The sequence below is a fragment of the Vipera berus genome (genome assembly GCF_964194415.1).
Source record: "Vipera berus genome assembly, chromosome: 2".
Classification (NCBI taxonomy): domain Eukaryota; kingdom Metazoa; phylum Chordata; class Lepidosauria; order Squamata; family Viperidae; genus Vipera; species Vipera berus.
Genome location: NC_138203.1, coordinates 183,002,429 through 183,019,052, shown reverse-complemented (window position 1 = coordinate 183,019,052; position 16,624 = coordinate 183,002,429). Strand labels below are relative to the sequence as shown.

Genomic DNA, 16,624 nt, shown 5'->3' with positions numbered 1-16,624 from the left:
TGGCCACCAAGAATCAAACACTGACTCAAAACCATGAAAAGTAAGATAATAAGATAAACTATATAACATTGAAAGAACTGAATCATTCTGAATCAGCCTAGAAGCCAGACAGAATTGCTCCATCATGGCCATCACCCAAAATAAATGTAGTGCAATTAAATAATAGGTTGCGCAAAATGATAAAAAATATAACTATGATGATCGCCAGCCCAAAGGAACAGCTGACACTGGATCAGAGATGTTTTCTTTTTATCTGCACAGAGGGGAGTCTGAGCTGGGTTTGGAAAATATGGAGAGAGGCCAAGGCTGGGAAGCCGGAAGAGGAGTCCTTTTGTGCAGCAAGTCTCACTTCCTCAGTCTTTGATGAATGGGGGTATTCTGTGGTTGGGCTGCTGGACCAGGCTTGGAAGAGCAAAGACCTGAGGTTTCACCCTCTTCCAGAAATACACAAAGGCTGTTCAGCACTGATGATTTCACCATCCATCTTAGCCATTTTCAGTTGCTAATCAACCCCATTCTCCTGCCTCACACCCAGGGTGAACAGGCCCACTGTTGTGAATCACGACTGTCACTCTAGAGGGACTTGATAGCGGATGCTGCATTTTATCCTGAAGATGTGTCTGTAGAAACAAACCAGATATATCCCTAAGAGCAAACTGAGCATATGTTTGTGGCAATTCACTATTTCTTTATCATTTATATCGCCAAGCCCAGCAAAGAAAGAGCAACAGGAAAAGAGAGCGCTTGTTTCCAACATTTCAACTTCTTGCTTACAAAGAAAACTTGGGTTTTGTACTCAGTCTGGTTTAAAAAGTTTGATTTTTTTACTTGGGTAGCATTATATTACATCACTTTTATTTGCACATGGGTATATTCCAAGCAAAATTTGCTTGTGACTTCATTTTTCATAATGCATCATCTAAGACTAGCCTTTTCACCAGCCTCCAGTTTAATTATTTTCCTGTGAGAAATCAGGAAGAAAATAAATATTTTTTAATGAGAACAATGAACCATTTTCATTTGATGTTTGGAATTTTAAAAGACAAGAGCTTTGTTAACCATTACTCATGACATTTCTTTCTACTTCCTCAGAAAGTCAACATGCAGGCACAGAAAAAGATAATTACAGTACACAGATTCTTTTAAAACAACCACCAGGAAATGCAAATTTAGCCCCCCAATCTTTATCAAATGCCAGGGGCATCCATAGGATCTGATAAAAAAAAAAATCAAGATAGTGGTCATGACAAGGAGATTGGAGTTCTGCCTGCATTCTTTTTTCATGTAATGCATGTAATAAACAAGCAGAATTTCAATCACCCTTGATTTTTTTGATCACATATCAAAGACATCCCTGAAGACAATTTGTTAAATAACCAGATCCAGAGCCATATAGGGCCTTAAAAATTATAATCAGCATCAAAATTATAATCAGCATACCCAGAGGTTGACTGGAAACCAGTGCAGTTCCCAAACAGTGACATCATCCAAGAATATATTTAACTCCCTGGGCCATTCATTCTGTAGTAGCTGTAGCTTCCAAATGCTCTTCCACAACAGCCACATTTATAGCTCATTACTGCAATCCCAATGGGAGGGACTAGGAAACACTGTAAGTCAGGCATGTCAAAGTGCCAGCCCAAGGGCCGGATGCATCACAACAAAACCTCGCCCACCCCATTGCCAGCAATGGGGAAAAAGTCACCATACATCGCACAACATCACGTGACATTGCGAGTTTGATATGCCTGCTGTAAGTGATTGTGAACAGAACCACCCAGTTCAGGAATAGATGCAATTGGTGTACACATTGCAGCTGTGCAAAAGCCCTCCTAGCCAGAACTGTAGGAATTGTAAATCTAAAGGAACCCTCAAACTGCAGCCACTTCTGAATGAGGAAGTACAACCCCAGAATCAAAGATGAACTTTCCTTGGAATCCATAAACCTAAAGCTACTCTTCTTGGAAGGATTAATTCAGAGTCTGCTCTTTCCTATCCAAACCTGACAGACTCCATGCTCTAGGTCAGCATTTCCACCTCACTACCACTTCAACCCAGTGACAAGATTGGCGATCATTAGCACGTTGATGATACTGAACCCAATGCCAATGGATGACCTACCCCAGCATTTTCAAATAGCTTAAAATAGAATGGAGAAACTTATGAGGCCTCCATAAAGTAGAAATCTCCAGGTGGATATTTTGTCTCCCAGTACCAGTGGTACTACCTTCAGTAAGGAGAACCATAGCAGATGGTCTCTTGGAGATGGTTCAGAAGAATATCATGGTAAGTGGTATAGAGACTGAGGGTCACCAAGGTGGTGCACCCCCACTACCTGTTAGCCCCCAAAACCCAGGTGGCAGATTTCTGAGAAAGGAACATTTCTGCACTCCTTCCTGTTTGATGGTGATGCAGCCCGGTAACCAAACAGTTCCAGGTTACATTTGGATTTCTGCTGATAGAAAGAGGACTACACAGCCAGAAAACATGCTGCTCCAGACCAGCCCCTAGGCCCTAGGCAATTGAAATGTAACAAAGAGTCCCCAGAGAAAAGTCCAACTAGAAAACTCACAATTAAAAGCCGGCTCTCTATGAGCAGCCGCAATGTACCTAGACCTGCTACAACTTGCACAGTACTTTCCTCAAAGGTCTCATCTTGTACTGCTAGTAAGCTCAGGCTTCTGCAAGACAGACAAGACAAACTCCAGTGCCAGAAGACAGGTTAATCAGCCTTTCAGGACTTGAAATAAATCCTCAGCTACAAAGATCTGTAACTCAGCCATAGTTCCTCATTTCATACCCACTAAACCAGAGGGCTCTGCAACTCTTCTCTAGCACTCCACACATTGTATTCTAACATTATTGCCTCTCAGCTAGGAAACATATCTGCATGCTTACCCACTGATACCCCAAGCATGAGGCTGGACATGCTCTACACCCTAAAATGTTTTTAGTATTCACCCTATAAATTAACTTGCAAATCCAACAATTTGACTAGCTCACTTTTACTATATTATATAGGCTAAACCCCAGCACAGTTTTTATCTTCCTACCTTGATTACTGAACACTTAAATTAACTACTATTAATGTTCAGTTCGAAGCAAAGGTCTATAAAATGAATTTGCCCAATCTCAGCAACTCAGTTAAACTGAGCTGATTTTAAAAAAAACAAATATATACCAAAAGTTTATTACACAATAAAATTTCTGAAATAGAAATGGATTTGACAGTGTACATAGAACTGTGTATATGTGGGGGCTTTTATCTTTATAGTTCAGATCTCAGAAATCTATCCAAGTAATCACACAAGCACGAAGATGCAACTGAAATCAAATTAAAGTGGACAACATGGATAACCTGTCTTGTATCACAAAGCAATATCCAACCAAACTAGCACAAAGGCATGCACAAACTTTAGAGTTTTCAGGGAGCATCTACCCTCATCAGTCTACAATCTCTGCCTTAAAATTGATTTTTGAAAGGGTTGCATGTTACAGCTGAAGCACCTTTCCTAATTTTTGGAATTTTTCCTTGGTTTTCCATTTTTTTACTAACATCTATATATTGAAATCTCCCCTTAACCTTGCACACTTTGTTTTTGATTTGCTCTGATCATATTATTCCCGAACTCCCCAAAAGACCTTCAGGGAGCCAGCACTGACAGACAAGCCTAATGAAATGATGTCCGTGTTTCAAATCCCCACGACGACTGGGAATGGCAGCAGGCGGTTATAAGGAGGGCCATATCATCACCTGGGATCACGCCCCAGCTGTCTTCAAGCGGTGGCGTGCTCCAACCCTCCGGTCAGTACCCATTTATCCGGGAGTGAGGGGGACCAGGCCCCTGAGCTCAGGCTAGTGTACTTTAATGCCAGGTCTGTTGTGAACAAGGCTCCCCTCGTTCATGACTTGATCGAGGAGGAATGCGCGGACCTGGCATGCATTACAGAAACCTAGTTGGGCTCAGAGGGAGGTGTCCCTCTGACTGAGCTTTGCCCTCCAGGTTTCCGTGTGCTTCAGCGGCCGCGGGCTCAGGGTAGGGGCGGGGGGGTGGTGGTGGTTATAAGGGAGACCTTATGTCTGTGGGAGGCCACTGTCGTACAGATAGCTGGGAGTGAGTCACTCCTCCTGAGGTGCGGCACTGGGAGTGAGTCACTCCTCCTGAGGTGTGGCACTGGGGTTCAGTTGGGCTTGTTTCTAACATACCTGGCGCCCAGCTGTGTGGCTTCTCAACGCCCTGTCAGGGTTAGCGGTTGAGTTTCCCAGACTTATAGTTCTGGGCGACTTTAACCTGCCTTCCCTGGGAGGGTCGTCAGAGTTGGCTCGGGAGTTCATGGCCTCCATGACGGCCATGGACCTGACCCAAGTAATTCAGGGTCCGACTCATGGGGGGGTCACACTCTTGACCTTGTCTTTTTATCTGGACAGTGGTTTGATGATCTGGGAGGAGGCTCGCCAACTATTGTCCCCCTGTCATGGTCCGATCATTATCTCCTGCGGTTGGCCTTCCGCTATGCCACCCCTCGCCGCTGGGCTGCGGAGCTGACCAGGTGGTTCTGCCCCAGGCGCCTAATGGATCTGGAATGGTTCCAGATGGCGCTAGGGTCTATACCTATCTCCCTCACTCACAGCCTGGCCGACGCCTTGGTGGATGCCTGGGAAAGGGCGGCCACCGAGGCGCTTGACCATGTTGTACCCTTGCAACCCCTGACCCAACGCAGATCCCAGTGGGCTCCATGGTTTTCTGTGGAGCTCCGGGAGATGAAGCGTTGGAGATGGGACCTAGAGCTGTTGGAGATCCAGCCGGTCTGAATCTGACCGACTGCGGTTAAGAACCTCTACGAGGTCTTATCTTGTGGCGATGGTGGCGGCGAAGTCTAACTACTTTGCTGCCCTCATCGCATCTGCAGATAATCGCCCGGCCGCCCTGTTTAGGGTGACTCGCTCCCTCCTTAATCAGGAGGTGAGGGAGGAGCCCTTGCAGGTGCGGGCCAAGAAGTTTAGCCAGCATCTGATGGATAAAATTGCTCAGATTCAGGCCGGTCTGGATTCTGACTGGGCAGAGACTGACGGGGGGGAGACGAGCGGTCTTGGGAATGTTATCTGGAATGAATTCGATCCTGTGACCCTGGAAGAGGTGGACAAGATCATGAGGAGACTGAGTTCCACCACGTGTTTATTGGACCCATGCCCCTCCTGGCTTGTGTATGCAGCTCGGGAGGGGACACGAGGCTGGCTCCAGGCAGTAATAACTGCTTCTTTGAGGGAGGGTACCTTCCCTGCCGCCTTGAAGTAGGCGGTGGTGAGGCCCCTCCTCAAGAAGCCTGTCCTGGACCCAGCTATTTTGAACAACTATCGTCCGGTCTCCAACCTTCGCTTTCTTGCGAAGGTTGTTGAGAGTGTGGTGGCGCATCAGCTTCCTCTGTTCCTAGAGGAAGCTGATTATCTGGACCCGTACCAATCAGGCTTTAGGCCCGGGTACAGCACGGAGACGACATTGGTCGCGCTGGTGAATGATCTCTGGTGGGCTCGGGACAGGGGTTGTTCCTCTGTCCTAGTCCTATTAGACCTCTCAGCGGCTTTTGATACCATCGACCATGGTATCTTACTGCAGCGCCTCAGGGGGTTGGGAGTGGGTGGCACTGTTCTACAGTGGTTCTCCTCCTACCTCCTGGGCCGCTCGCAGTCGGTGTTGACGGGAGGGCAGAGGTCCACCCCGAGGCCTCTCGTTTGTGGAGTCCCTCAGGGGTCGGTCCTCTCTCCCCTCTTGTTCAACATCTATATGAAGCCGCTGGGTGAGCTCATTCGTGGTTTTGGGGTGGGGTATCATCAGTATGCTGATGATACCCAGCTTTTTCTTTCCACCCCGAACCAACCCAATGATGCCCTCGACGTGATGTCCTGCTGCCTGGAGGCGGTCCGGGTTTAGATGGGGAGAAACAGGCTTCGACTCAATCCCGCCAAGACTGAGTGGCTGTACGTACCGGCATCTCGGATTAACCAGTCTAGTCCATCGTTAACTATGGGGGGTGAGGTGTTACCGCCCGTAGATAGGGCCCGCAACTTGGGCATCCTCCTGGACTCACGGCTCAGTTTGGAAGATCATATAGGAGCCGTGTCCAGGGGGGCTTTTGCCCAGGTTCGCCTGGTGCGCCAGTTGCGGCCCTATTTATTTATTTATTTAGGTTTCTATACTGCCCTATTCCCGAAGGACTCAGGGCGGTTTACAGGGCAATATTTAAAAGACAATATAACTTAAGATACAAATAGAATTAAAAAGAATTAAATTAATAATAGTCCAACAATAAAACAATGTTAAAACTTAAAACTAAAAACCCCCTCAGTCCAGGCCAGATAGATCGAAAAGCCAGGTTTTCAGGTCTCGGCGAAACGAGCGCAGGTCGGGGGCAGTCCAGAGTTCCACAGGTAAATCATTCCATAGGGCAGGCGTGCCCACAGAGAATGCCCTCCTTCTGGGGATCACCCACCGGCATTCCCTGACCGGCGGCACCCTAAGGAGGCCCTCCCTATGGGAGCGCACAGGACGATGGGAAGTTGATGCCAGCAGCAGGTGTTCCCTTAGATAGTTCAGACCCAAGCCATTTAGGGCTTTATAGGTCATCACCAGCACCTTGAATCTCTATCTGGACCGAGACGCCCCATGTACAGTCACTCATGCGCTTGTGACCTCCCGGATAGACTACTACAATGCTCTCTACATGGGCTGCCCTTGAGGACCACTCGGAGGCTTCAGCTGGTGCAGAATGTGGCCACACGAGTTGTGATGAGGGTCTCCCGATACTCCCATGTAACGCCTCTTCTCTGTGAGCTGCATTGGCTTCCAGTTGCCCTCCGGGTGAGATTCAAGGTGCTGGTGATGACCTATAAAGCCCTAAATGGCATGGGTCCGGATTATCTTAGGGAGCACCTGCTGCCGGCATCCATTTCCCATCGTCCTGTGCGCTCCCACAGGGAGGGCCTCCTCAGGGTCCCGCCAGTCAGGGAGTGCCGGTGGGCAATCCCCAGGGGGAAAGTGTTCTCGGTGGGCGTGCCTGCCCTATAGAATCAGCTGCCTGTGGAACTCCGGATTGCCCCCGACCTTTGCTTGTTTTGCCGGGACCTAAAAACCTGGCTATTTGAGTTAGCCGGCCTGGACTGAGGGGTTTTAAGGTTTTAAATTTTAAATTTTAAACTGTTTGGGGGCTTGCGAAGGTTGTTGAGAGCGTGGTGGCGCATCAGCTCCCTCTGGCTCTGGATGAAGCGGATTATCTAGACCCGTACCAATCGGGTTTCAGGCCCAGGTACAGCACGGAGACGGCATTGGTCGCTCTGGTGAATGATCTCTGGAGGGCTTGGGACAGGGGATATTCCTCTGTCCTAGTCCTATTAGACCTCTCAGCGGCTTTCGATACCATCGACCATGGTATCCTGCTGCGGCGTCTCAGGGGCCTGGGAGTGGAAGGCACAGTTCTTCAGTGGTTCTCCTCCTATCTCCTGGGACGTTCGCAGTCGGTGTTAGCAAGGGGGCAGAGGTCGACCTTGAGGCCTCTCGCTTGTGGAGTTCCTCAGGGGTCGGTCCTCTCGCCTCTCCTGTTCAACATCTACATGAAACCGCTGGGTGAGATCATTCGTGGTTTTGGAGTTGGGTATCATCAGTATGCTGATGATACCCAGCTTTTTATTTTGACCCCAAACCACCCCAGTGATGCCCTCGACGTGATGTCCCGTTGCCTGGAGGCGGTTCGGTTCTGGATGGGGAGGAACAGGCTTCAACTCAACCCTGACAAGACTGAGTGGCTGTGCGTACCGGCATCTCGGGATATTCAGAATATTCCATCTCTTTCTATGGGGGGTGAGTTATTACCCCCCGTAGATAGGGCTCGCAACTTGGGAGTCCTCCTAGATTCACAGCTTTCTTTAGAAGACCATATAGTAACTATGACTAGGGGGGGCCTTCGCCCAGGTTTGCCTGGTGCGCCAGTTGCGGCCCTATCTAGACTGGGATGCCTTGCGTACAGTCACTCATGTGCTCGTGACCTCTCGTTTGGACTACTGCAACGCTCTCTACATGGGGCTGCCCTTGAGGACCACTCGGAGGCTCCAACTGGTGCAGAATGCAGCCGCGAGAGTTGTGTTGGGAGTCTCCCGATACTCCCATGTTACACCTCTGCTCCATGAGCTGCATTGGCTTCCAGTTGTCTTCCGGGTGAGATTCAAGGTGCTGGTAATGGTCTTTAAAGCCCTACATGGCATGGGTCCGGAGTACCTTAGGGATCACCTGCTGCCGGCGTCAACTTCCCTCCGCCCTGTGCGCTCCCACAGAGAGGGCCTCCTCAGGGTACCCCCGGTCAGAGAATGTCGTCTGGTGGCCCCCAGGGGGAGGTCCTTCTCTGTGGGCATACCAGATTTGTGGAACCGTTTGCCGGTTGAGCTCCGGATGGCGCCCGACCTTCGCTCCTTCCGACGCGATCTGAAGACCTACTTGTTCGAACAAGCCGGCCTGGCCTGATGGGTGATGGGTTTGGGCTTTATTATTGTTTTAATGTATTTTAACTTACTGCTGTAAGCTTTTGGGCACCCTGTTTAATCTCTTTTAATTTTTGTATTCTTGTATTTTTCTATGTTTGCCCTGTTGACCGCCCTGAGTCCTTTGGGAGAAGGGCGGTATACAAATAAAATTATTATTATTATTATTATTATTATTATTATTATTATTATTATTATTATTATTATTAATAATAATAATAATAATAATAATAATAATTTTATTTTATTTTAATTTGTACATTGCACTGTTTTAATTTGCCCTGTAAACCGCCCTGAGTCCTTCGGGAAAAGGGCGGTATATAAATCAAAACAAACAAACAAACAAACAAACAAACAAATAAATAAATCCATTAGATCAGGAAGTGACTGAAGCACTAAACAACTAATGAGACTGTTCTGCAGGGACACTGATTTCTTTTTCTCACGGACCAATGCAACTATCATGATGGTTTCAATACTACTCTGTAAACGGCTTTGCCTGCCAAGCAAATGTTACAAAACATAAGACTTCTGCCAAGAAGAGGAGAAAGTAGCCCACAAAGGACTTACTTTTCTAATCATGCAAATTGACCGAGTTGCAGGAAATAAATCTGCTGATTAAGGCAGGGTGTAAAGAGTGCCAAGAGCTATTGCTCATGCTAGGAGTGGAATAAAGGAAGCAGAGGAGGAGAGAGGTTCTATAAGTGCCCTACAATTTTTAAAGGCTTCTCCCACCTATTAATTGCCCTACTCCCAACATTGTACCCTGTAATTCCTAAAATTCCTAGCAGGAATAACTGATAGGCTGTGGTAAGTCCAAAATGTTTAGATTGTATTCGATAATTTGATGTAAAGCAGAACACAGTTGCTGAAGAATTCATTTTCAACATGAAAATCTACAATTGTGTTATCAAGTGTTTCTTGGTGCAAGCATTTCTCCTTAGATCAGGGCTTTTCAACCTTTTCACCCATTGTACCACTTTTAGGGTATGGCAACATCCAAGTACCACCAGTCGCCTAGCAAGGTGTCAAAAACTTGATGATCAAAAAAAAAGAAGGAAAAAAGTGATGAACTACAGGTAGTCCTCATCTTACAACAGTTTGCTTAGTGACTGTTCAAAGTTACAATGGCACTGAAAAAAGTGCCCCCCAAGCCACAGCCAAGCAAGACACCTGCCTGCCTGCCCGGTGGCGCTCTTCCTCCTGTCCGAGGTTTTCATTGTTGTGAGCATTTCTGTTGAGGATTGGCAGCAGGGATGGGGTGGGGTGGTTGGTTTTTATTCCCCCCCCCCATCTGCTGGGTGGTTGCAGCAGGTTTTGGTCACTTCACATGACCCTGGGACACTGTGACCGTCATAAATATGAATCAGTTGCCAAGCATCTGAATGTAAATCACAGGACCCTGGAGATTCTGCAACATTCCAGCTGATCGGCGCTTCTTCTGGGCTCAGAAGTGCCAGGATCAGCGCCGAGCTCCAGCTGGAGCTGATCCTGGCGCTTCCGTTGAGCCCTGACAGCCCTGAAGCACTGATCCTAGCGCTTTCACTGAGCCATGACAGGCCTGCAGCTCCAGCTGTCTCTCGCTCAGGCTTGTGCAGTGCTGCCACTGGTTCAGCTCGTTCCCCTCCCCCGCTACCACTTTTCTAGGATGATCGCGTACCACCTGCCAGGTGCCAACGTACCACAGATGGTACCCGTACCACTGGTTGAAAAGCCCTGCCTTAGACTATGGACACTCGCCTATCTAAGGAGAAGCTTTTCCTGCTTCTTCTCCCACTGAAGGTCGTTACTGACTGCTGGTGGGCTTCTCAGCTGGAAGAAATGTTTGCACCATCTGGATCGTGGGAGCGCTTCTGTTTTTTCAATTTTTATTTTTTATAGGCTGCTAAAGGCAGATATTAGAGTGTACAAGACTAAAGAAATGGCAATGGCAGCCCTAATTTCAGAATAACAGAGTTGGAAGGGACCTTGGAAATCTTCTAGTCCAACTCTCTGCTCAGGCAAGAAACCCTGTATCTTTTCAGATAAATGGTTGTCCAATCTCTTCTTAACAACTTCCAGTGTTGGAGCATCCACAACTTTTAGAGACATTTCTTGGCCCTGCATATGACTGAATGCTATCATTCTTCTTTCACCTTCTAGATAATGTTGGCTAGCATCAAGACAGGAAATTACCTTTTTATCCCCCATAGTAACAAAAGCTACACGGCTTCCAAAATACCTCTTAACAGATAACAGGCAGCAGTCTACCCCTGAAGGCTAATAGGGCTGGGCTTTCAGTTCAACATACCTTCCTGGTCAGCAGATTTTCTTGTAGAATGCTTGTTTAAGTCTGTCAGCTGAAAAATAAATAAATGGGGTGAGCTTCCCTTCTCACCCTTTTCATAATGATCTGACAGCTGTATCATTTTATTGACTTACTTCCTTTCCTTCCTTCCTTCCTTCCTTCCTTCCTTCCTTCCTTCCTTCCTTCCTTCCTTCCTTCCTTCCTTCCAGGATGTCTTCTACAGCAAAAATACTGTACCAGTATTAGCAATAATAAAATCTGTCTTCTTATGGAAAATACTTTTTTCACTTTCAACCCTTCCACAATTAGACTGCAGATGTTTTCATACCAAGTAAAAGGCAGAATACCGTATTTTCAGGCGTATAAGACGACTGGGCGTATAAGACGACCCCCTACATTTCCTGTTAAATTATAGGGTTTGGGCTATACTCGCCGTATAAGACTACCCCTCTTCCAACGCACACCAAATAAAAATTAAAAAACATCAGATTTGATTTTAATATGGTAATTTTAATTCAAATGCTTATGACATGCAGGTGCTTAGTAGGAAAACTGTCACTTATAAACATAAGGCTGTTTGTCATCAAACATGTAAACATAAAACAGTGCAAGTGGATTAAACTATAATAATAATAATAATAATAATAATAATAATAATAATAATAATAATAATAATAATAATAATAATAAGAAGAAGAAGAAGAAGAAGAAGAAGAAGAAGAAGAAGAAGAAGAAGTAGTAGTTGGAGGGGACCTTGGAGGTCATCTAGTCCAACCCCCTGCTAAGGCGGGAAACCCTATACCATTTCAGACAAATGGCTGTCCAGTCTCTTCTTAAAAACTTCCAGTGTTGGAGCATTCACCACTTCTGGAGGCAGGTTGTTCCACTGATTAATTGTTCTAACTGTCAGGAAGTTTCTCCTTAGTTCTAGGTTGCTTCTCTCCTTGATTAGTTTCCATCCATTACTTCTTGTCCTGCTTTCAGGTGCTTTGGAGAATAGCTTGACTCCCTCTTCTTTGTGGCAGCCCCTGATTCCAGCAACCATTCCCTATTTTCCTAATTCACTTTTTCACTTTTCCTAATTCACTCTAAAGCTTTCCCTGCGCAGAGCCTTAAGTAACACAAGCTGCCTGCAATTAGTGCAGGTTCGCATCCCACCAGGCTCAAGGTTGACTCAGCTTTCCATCCTTCCAAGGTAGGTAAAAGGAGGACCCAGATTGTTGGGGGCAATAAGCTGACTTTGTAATAATGCTGCTGGGGGGGGTGAAAGCCCTAATAAACAGGCATATACACAGAATGAAGGCTATTGTTAAGCACATTAATTTGTGCTTTAAATTGTAAGCCACCCTGAGTCTTCGGAGAAGGGCAGGATATAAATGGGATTTAAAAAAAAAGACCAAATGGGAGATCCGCTCCAGGTTTTCCAGCCAGCCCGCCCAATTCCTGAGTCAAATGTGTCCTTAGAGCTAAGCCGCTGCTCTGGCTGCTGCCTTCCCCACCTGCCTTTCAAGTTGGGATATGCTACAGCTGCTGTTCAACTTTAGAAGGAAAGACGCCCAGACCACAGCCTGTAAAAAATCACAGACTGCAGCTTCTTCTCCAATTGGTCCCGCTTTCCCTGCGCAGACTAAATGGGAGATCCGCTCCAGGTTTTCCAGCCAGCCCTGTCCCTAAATTTTCAGCACCCGGCGTATAAGATGACCCCTGACTTTTGAGAAGATTTTCATGGGTTAAAAAGTAGTCTTATACGCCGGAAACTACGGTATCACAGCTATCATTTTTTTATTTTTTTTTATTTTAATCCCATTTATATCCCTCCCTTCTCCGAAGACTCAGGGCGGCTTACAATTTAAGCACAAACCAATGTGCTTAGCAATAGCCTTCATTCTATGTATATGCCTGCTTATTAGGGCTTTCGCCCCCCCAAGCGGCATTATTACAAAGTCAGCTTATTGCCCCCAACAATCTGGGTCCTCATTTTACCTACCTCGGAAGGATGGAAGGCTGAGTCAACCTTGAGCCTGGTGGGATGCGAACCTGCACTAATTGCAGGCAGCTGGTGTTACTTAAGGAGGCATTAGCCCACTGCGCCACCACTGCACAATTAAAAACCTAATAGAAGCAACAGTGCCTTACCTCTTACAATGAAAAAAACATGTTCCTTTAAGAAGTTTCCAAAAATCAGCAGAGGACTGTAGAAGACAGGAAGCCAACAGAAGCTAATATTGGCATACAGAGAAAACATCCTCTGGAAAAGGGGGCTCAAATTATGCAATTCCATATTATGGCATTGTGTATTGTGTAGGCGTGCCCACCATAAATCATTCAGGTATAAAGAAAGGTTCTTTTTGAGTTATGCAGTAGGTTGCTGTTGTGGGAAAAATAGGAGGAGGAAGGAATATTAGGTATGTTCACCGCTTGGAGTTATTTATAAAAAAATAATAAAGGGATAAAAACAATCTAAAGAAATAAATTACTCTTTAATGCTGTTGCAAATTAACGCTATGTTCGGATGAAGTAGATTGGTGTAAAGTTAGTCACTAGCCCCTATCACAGTATACTACCCAGCAATCCTCTGATAGTTTCTCATCCAGTTCTAATCTGATCAGATACTGCTTAATCAGCTCAATCAACGGCTGTCACTAACAATGCAGAACCTCCCATAACAGCAAAAAGTGGTAGTATAATATGGACATAGAGAAAGTGGTTAGAGGTGGACTTCTGAGATCTTAGGGTCATGCTCCTACCCAGCTATGGACATCATGGGGCTATGTGGGGCAGGGTTTTGTTTTTTTTTCAGCTCAGCCTTGCACAAGTAATCCTCAGCTTGAGCCCAACATTTCCATTGTTGAGGAAGACCATTGTTAAGCGAATATTATCCCATTTCACGACCTTTCTTGCCACAGTTGATAAGTGAATCTTGGCAGTTGTTAACACATTTGTAAGGTGAATCTGGCTTCCCCACTGACTTTGCTTGTCAGAAAGTCACAAAAGGCAGTCACATGATCCCGGGACACTGCAACCGTCATAAGTATGAGTCAGTTGCCAAACCTCTGAATTTTGATCACGTGACCCTAGGGATGCTGTAGCAGTCACTATATCACTAGAGCAGACATGTCAAACACAAGGCCCGGGGGCCAGATCTGGCCCGCAAAGTGGTTTCATGTGGCCCGCGAAGCCATCCTGGAAACAGTGAGGGAACAGCCCCCGCTGCCTTGGCCCTGGCCCAGAGACCCTCCTTCTGCCAGAGACCCTCAGATCTGTCCCACTCCTGCCCAGGCCCCCATAGGCACCCTTGATGAGAACAATGTAGAGCTGGCCACACCCACCCAGTAGGCCATACGCACTCTAGCCACGCCCACCCAGTAGGCCACACCCACCCTGGCCATACCCACCCAGCCCCCTGAGGGCAACCGCAATGCTGATGCGACCCTCAATGAAATTGAGTTTGACACCCCTGATTTAAAAAGTAGTTTTAAAATAATTTTTAAGATTTTATTTTTAACTATGAAATTAGTCTCTTGAAACAAGATGAACAATATACAGTAGTAGGATTAATGGAGAAATATCTTTTTATGAGTCTTATGACCCTTTATGCAAGGACTGAGTAACTGGTATGCTGCTTTAGCATAACCCGATTTGGATAATGCGGCTTGGGGTTTACTTCTTCGAAACAGGCTCGGTGACGTTTTTAACATTTTAAGTTTGCTTGTATTGTACTTTCCAGTTGGGTTTGCGCCCCACAGAGCCACACTTTAGTTCAGCATGTTGTGAAAGACCAGAGTAAGATAATAGTTTAACGTGCTACATAATCCATGAACATTGTGTTGACTACACCATGTTAAACGTAGGAAACTATGACGCAGAAACAGCTCCTAAAATAATCCGGAAACCATGTTCTTAATATTGAATATAGTCTGAAAGGGAAGAAGCACCGCTGATGCTAACTCCATCACACTATAATAACTCGACCCTTCTCTCTCCAAAAATTAAAGCAAGAGAGAAATATTTCTGATGATGTGCAGCTACAGCAAAACATTTCTGTCGCATCCCACGGGCGTACTCAAAAGGTGAACTTTCCATTCAGTTCAATTGAGCACTCCCAAGTCCTTCCATCCATATCCCGGTTCCCACCCTCTCCTTTTCCAAGACGACTCATGGGCCACGCTAAGGTTTTTCTCTCCCCGCCCTCTATCTCTGGGCTTCTAGGGCTGGCATGGCTAAAGCTACAAAGAGCAATTTCCATGTGTTTCGTCCGAGAAACTATATAAGCATAGGTTCAGGTTCCCTCCCACCCTACAAGTTCGAGCTTCCTACAACTCTGTGCTTTTTTTGATTGTTGCCGTCCCCAAGCCCGAGTGCCAGAGAACGGGGGGGGGGAGGGAATCCCTCCCTGCTCCTTCACACGACCTCACCCCGGCGCAGCCCCGGAGGGGGGAAAAAAGGGCAAAAGATCACGGTTTCTAGCTTGCTTTAAAACCTACATTTCACTAGACGTCTCGCAAAGCCAATGAGACGCTTCCCGCGAGAGGGGGCGGGCCTTGCTCGCCCTCCCCCTACAAATAGAAAAAGAGCTGCTCATTAACCTGCCCCCTTTTGATCTTTGTCGACACAGATACCGGGATCTCCGCCCTCTTTTTCCTCTTCCTGCCCTCAACGTCAACGTTTCCTCCCCGGACCAATGGGAAGTTACATCTGCGCTTGATGGATCTTTGCCGTCCCCAATAGGAGCTGGGGATCGGCAAGATCCCTGCCTCCCCAATAGGCGGCGTCCCCCCCCTCCTAGCCAGGCGGGGGAAGAAGGCCACGGTTATCGATCCTGCTGCTGGTTAGAGGGAGGAGGAAGCGACACCAGAGAAAATGGCGGCCGTGGCTGCGACTGCGGCGGTGCCGGGTGATGGGGGAGCTGGCGAGGTCGAGCCCACGCCAGGCAGCGAAGCCGGCACAGACGCGCTCCCTGCCGGCACGCAGGCTGCCGTGGAGTCGGCGGTGCTCGACGCCAGCGAGGATCCCGAGCCAGCCCCGGGCGGAGAGGCTCAGCAGCCGCCGCCGTCGCCGCCCAAGAGCCCAGCGGGGACCCGAGACCTGCCGCAGGCCCAGCCCAACCCGGGCCCCGTGGGAGAGCTGCTTCAGCCTCGCTCGCTCACGGCGACGCTCTCCGGCCATTCCGAAAAAGAGGAGGCGGACGAGCAGCCCCCGCAGCCCGCCTTGCCGCTGGTACCTCCGCTGCTGCTTGCAGCTGGGGGCCCCGCGGGGCCGGAGCCCGGGGAGGAGCCGCCCCGGCCGGAGGAGGAGGAGCCGGATGCTGCCGTTGCCGCCGCCGCAAGCACCGCCGCTAGCGTTGCAAAGCAACCGGAGCTTTCGGTGACTGTGGAGCCGGTGGCTGCCGGTGCAGCGAGGGAGGAGACGCTGTTGCTGCCGGGCTCAGAGGTGCTGGTCACCCTGGATCACATCATCGAGGATGCGCTGGTGGTGTCGTTCCGGTTCGGGGAGAAGCTCTTCTCCGGAGTCCTCATGGATCTCTCCAAAAGGTGAGCGAGCCTGCCCGGCCGCGCCCTGCCCCTCTCCCGCCGGACCTCCGGGGTGTTGAAAGGAGACGCCTCGGCCGCTGCCCGGAATGGCTTTGGACTCCTTTAACCCTCTGCTGCTGCCGCCTCCACCCCGTCTGCCGAGTCCAGGCCTTTATCGCCTCCTGGGTTGGCTGCACAGAAAGGTGGGGCGAGCCATGAGGTGCAGGGCTTTATGGCTCCGCCAAGGGGGCGCGAGTGGCTTTTCAGCGAGCCTCGTGGCCTAACTCTGAGCCAGGAAGG

General features: G+C 48.0%; 1 protein-coding gene and 1 long non-coding RNA gene across 7 annotated transcripts in view; one reads left to right on the top strand and one right to left on the bottom strand.

Moving 5' to 3' along the window:
- Positions 1-591: 591 nt before the first annotated feature.
- LOC308661446 lies at positions 592-13,133 on the bottom strand. The gene is made up of 3 exons (XR_014024953.1): positions 12,951-13,133; positions 10,818-10,866; positions 592-620 (listed from the first exon to the last, which is right to left on the bottom strand). It is a non-coding gene; the product is annotated as an uncharacterized lncRNA (long non-coding RNA).
- Positions 13,134-15,327: 2,194 nt separating this feature from the next.
- The window catches only part of PWWP2A (PWWP domain containing 2A), a 41,355-nt gene continuing 40,058 nt past the window's right edge, over positions 15,328-16,624 (top strand). For all 6 annotated transcript variants that reach the window (XR_014025526.1, XR_014025527.1, XM_081320698.1 and 3 more), the window contains exon 1: positions 15,328-16,345. Coding sequence is in view for 4 of the 6 variants with exons in the window: in XM_081320698.1 (XP_081176824.1) it covers positions 15,675-16,345 (671 nt within the window). In the remaining 2 variants the exon portion in view is untranslated. The remainder of the gene's footprint in view (positions 16,346-16,624) is intronic.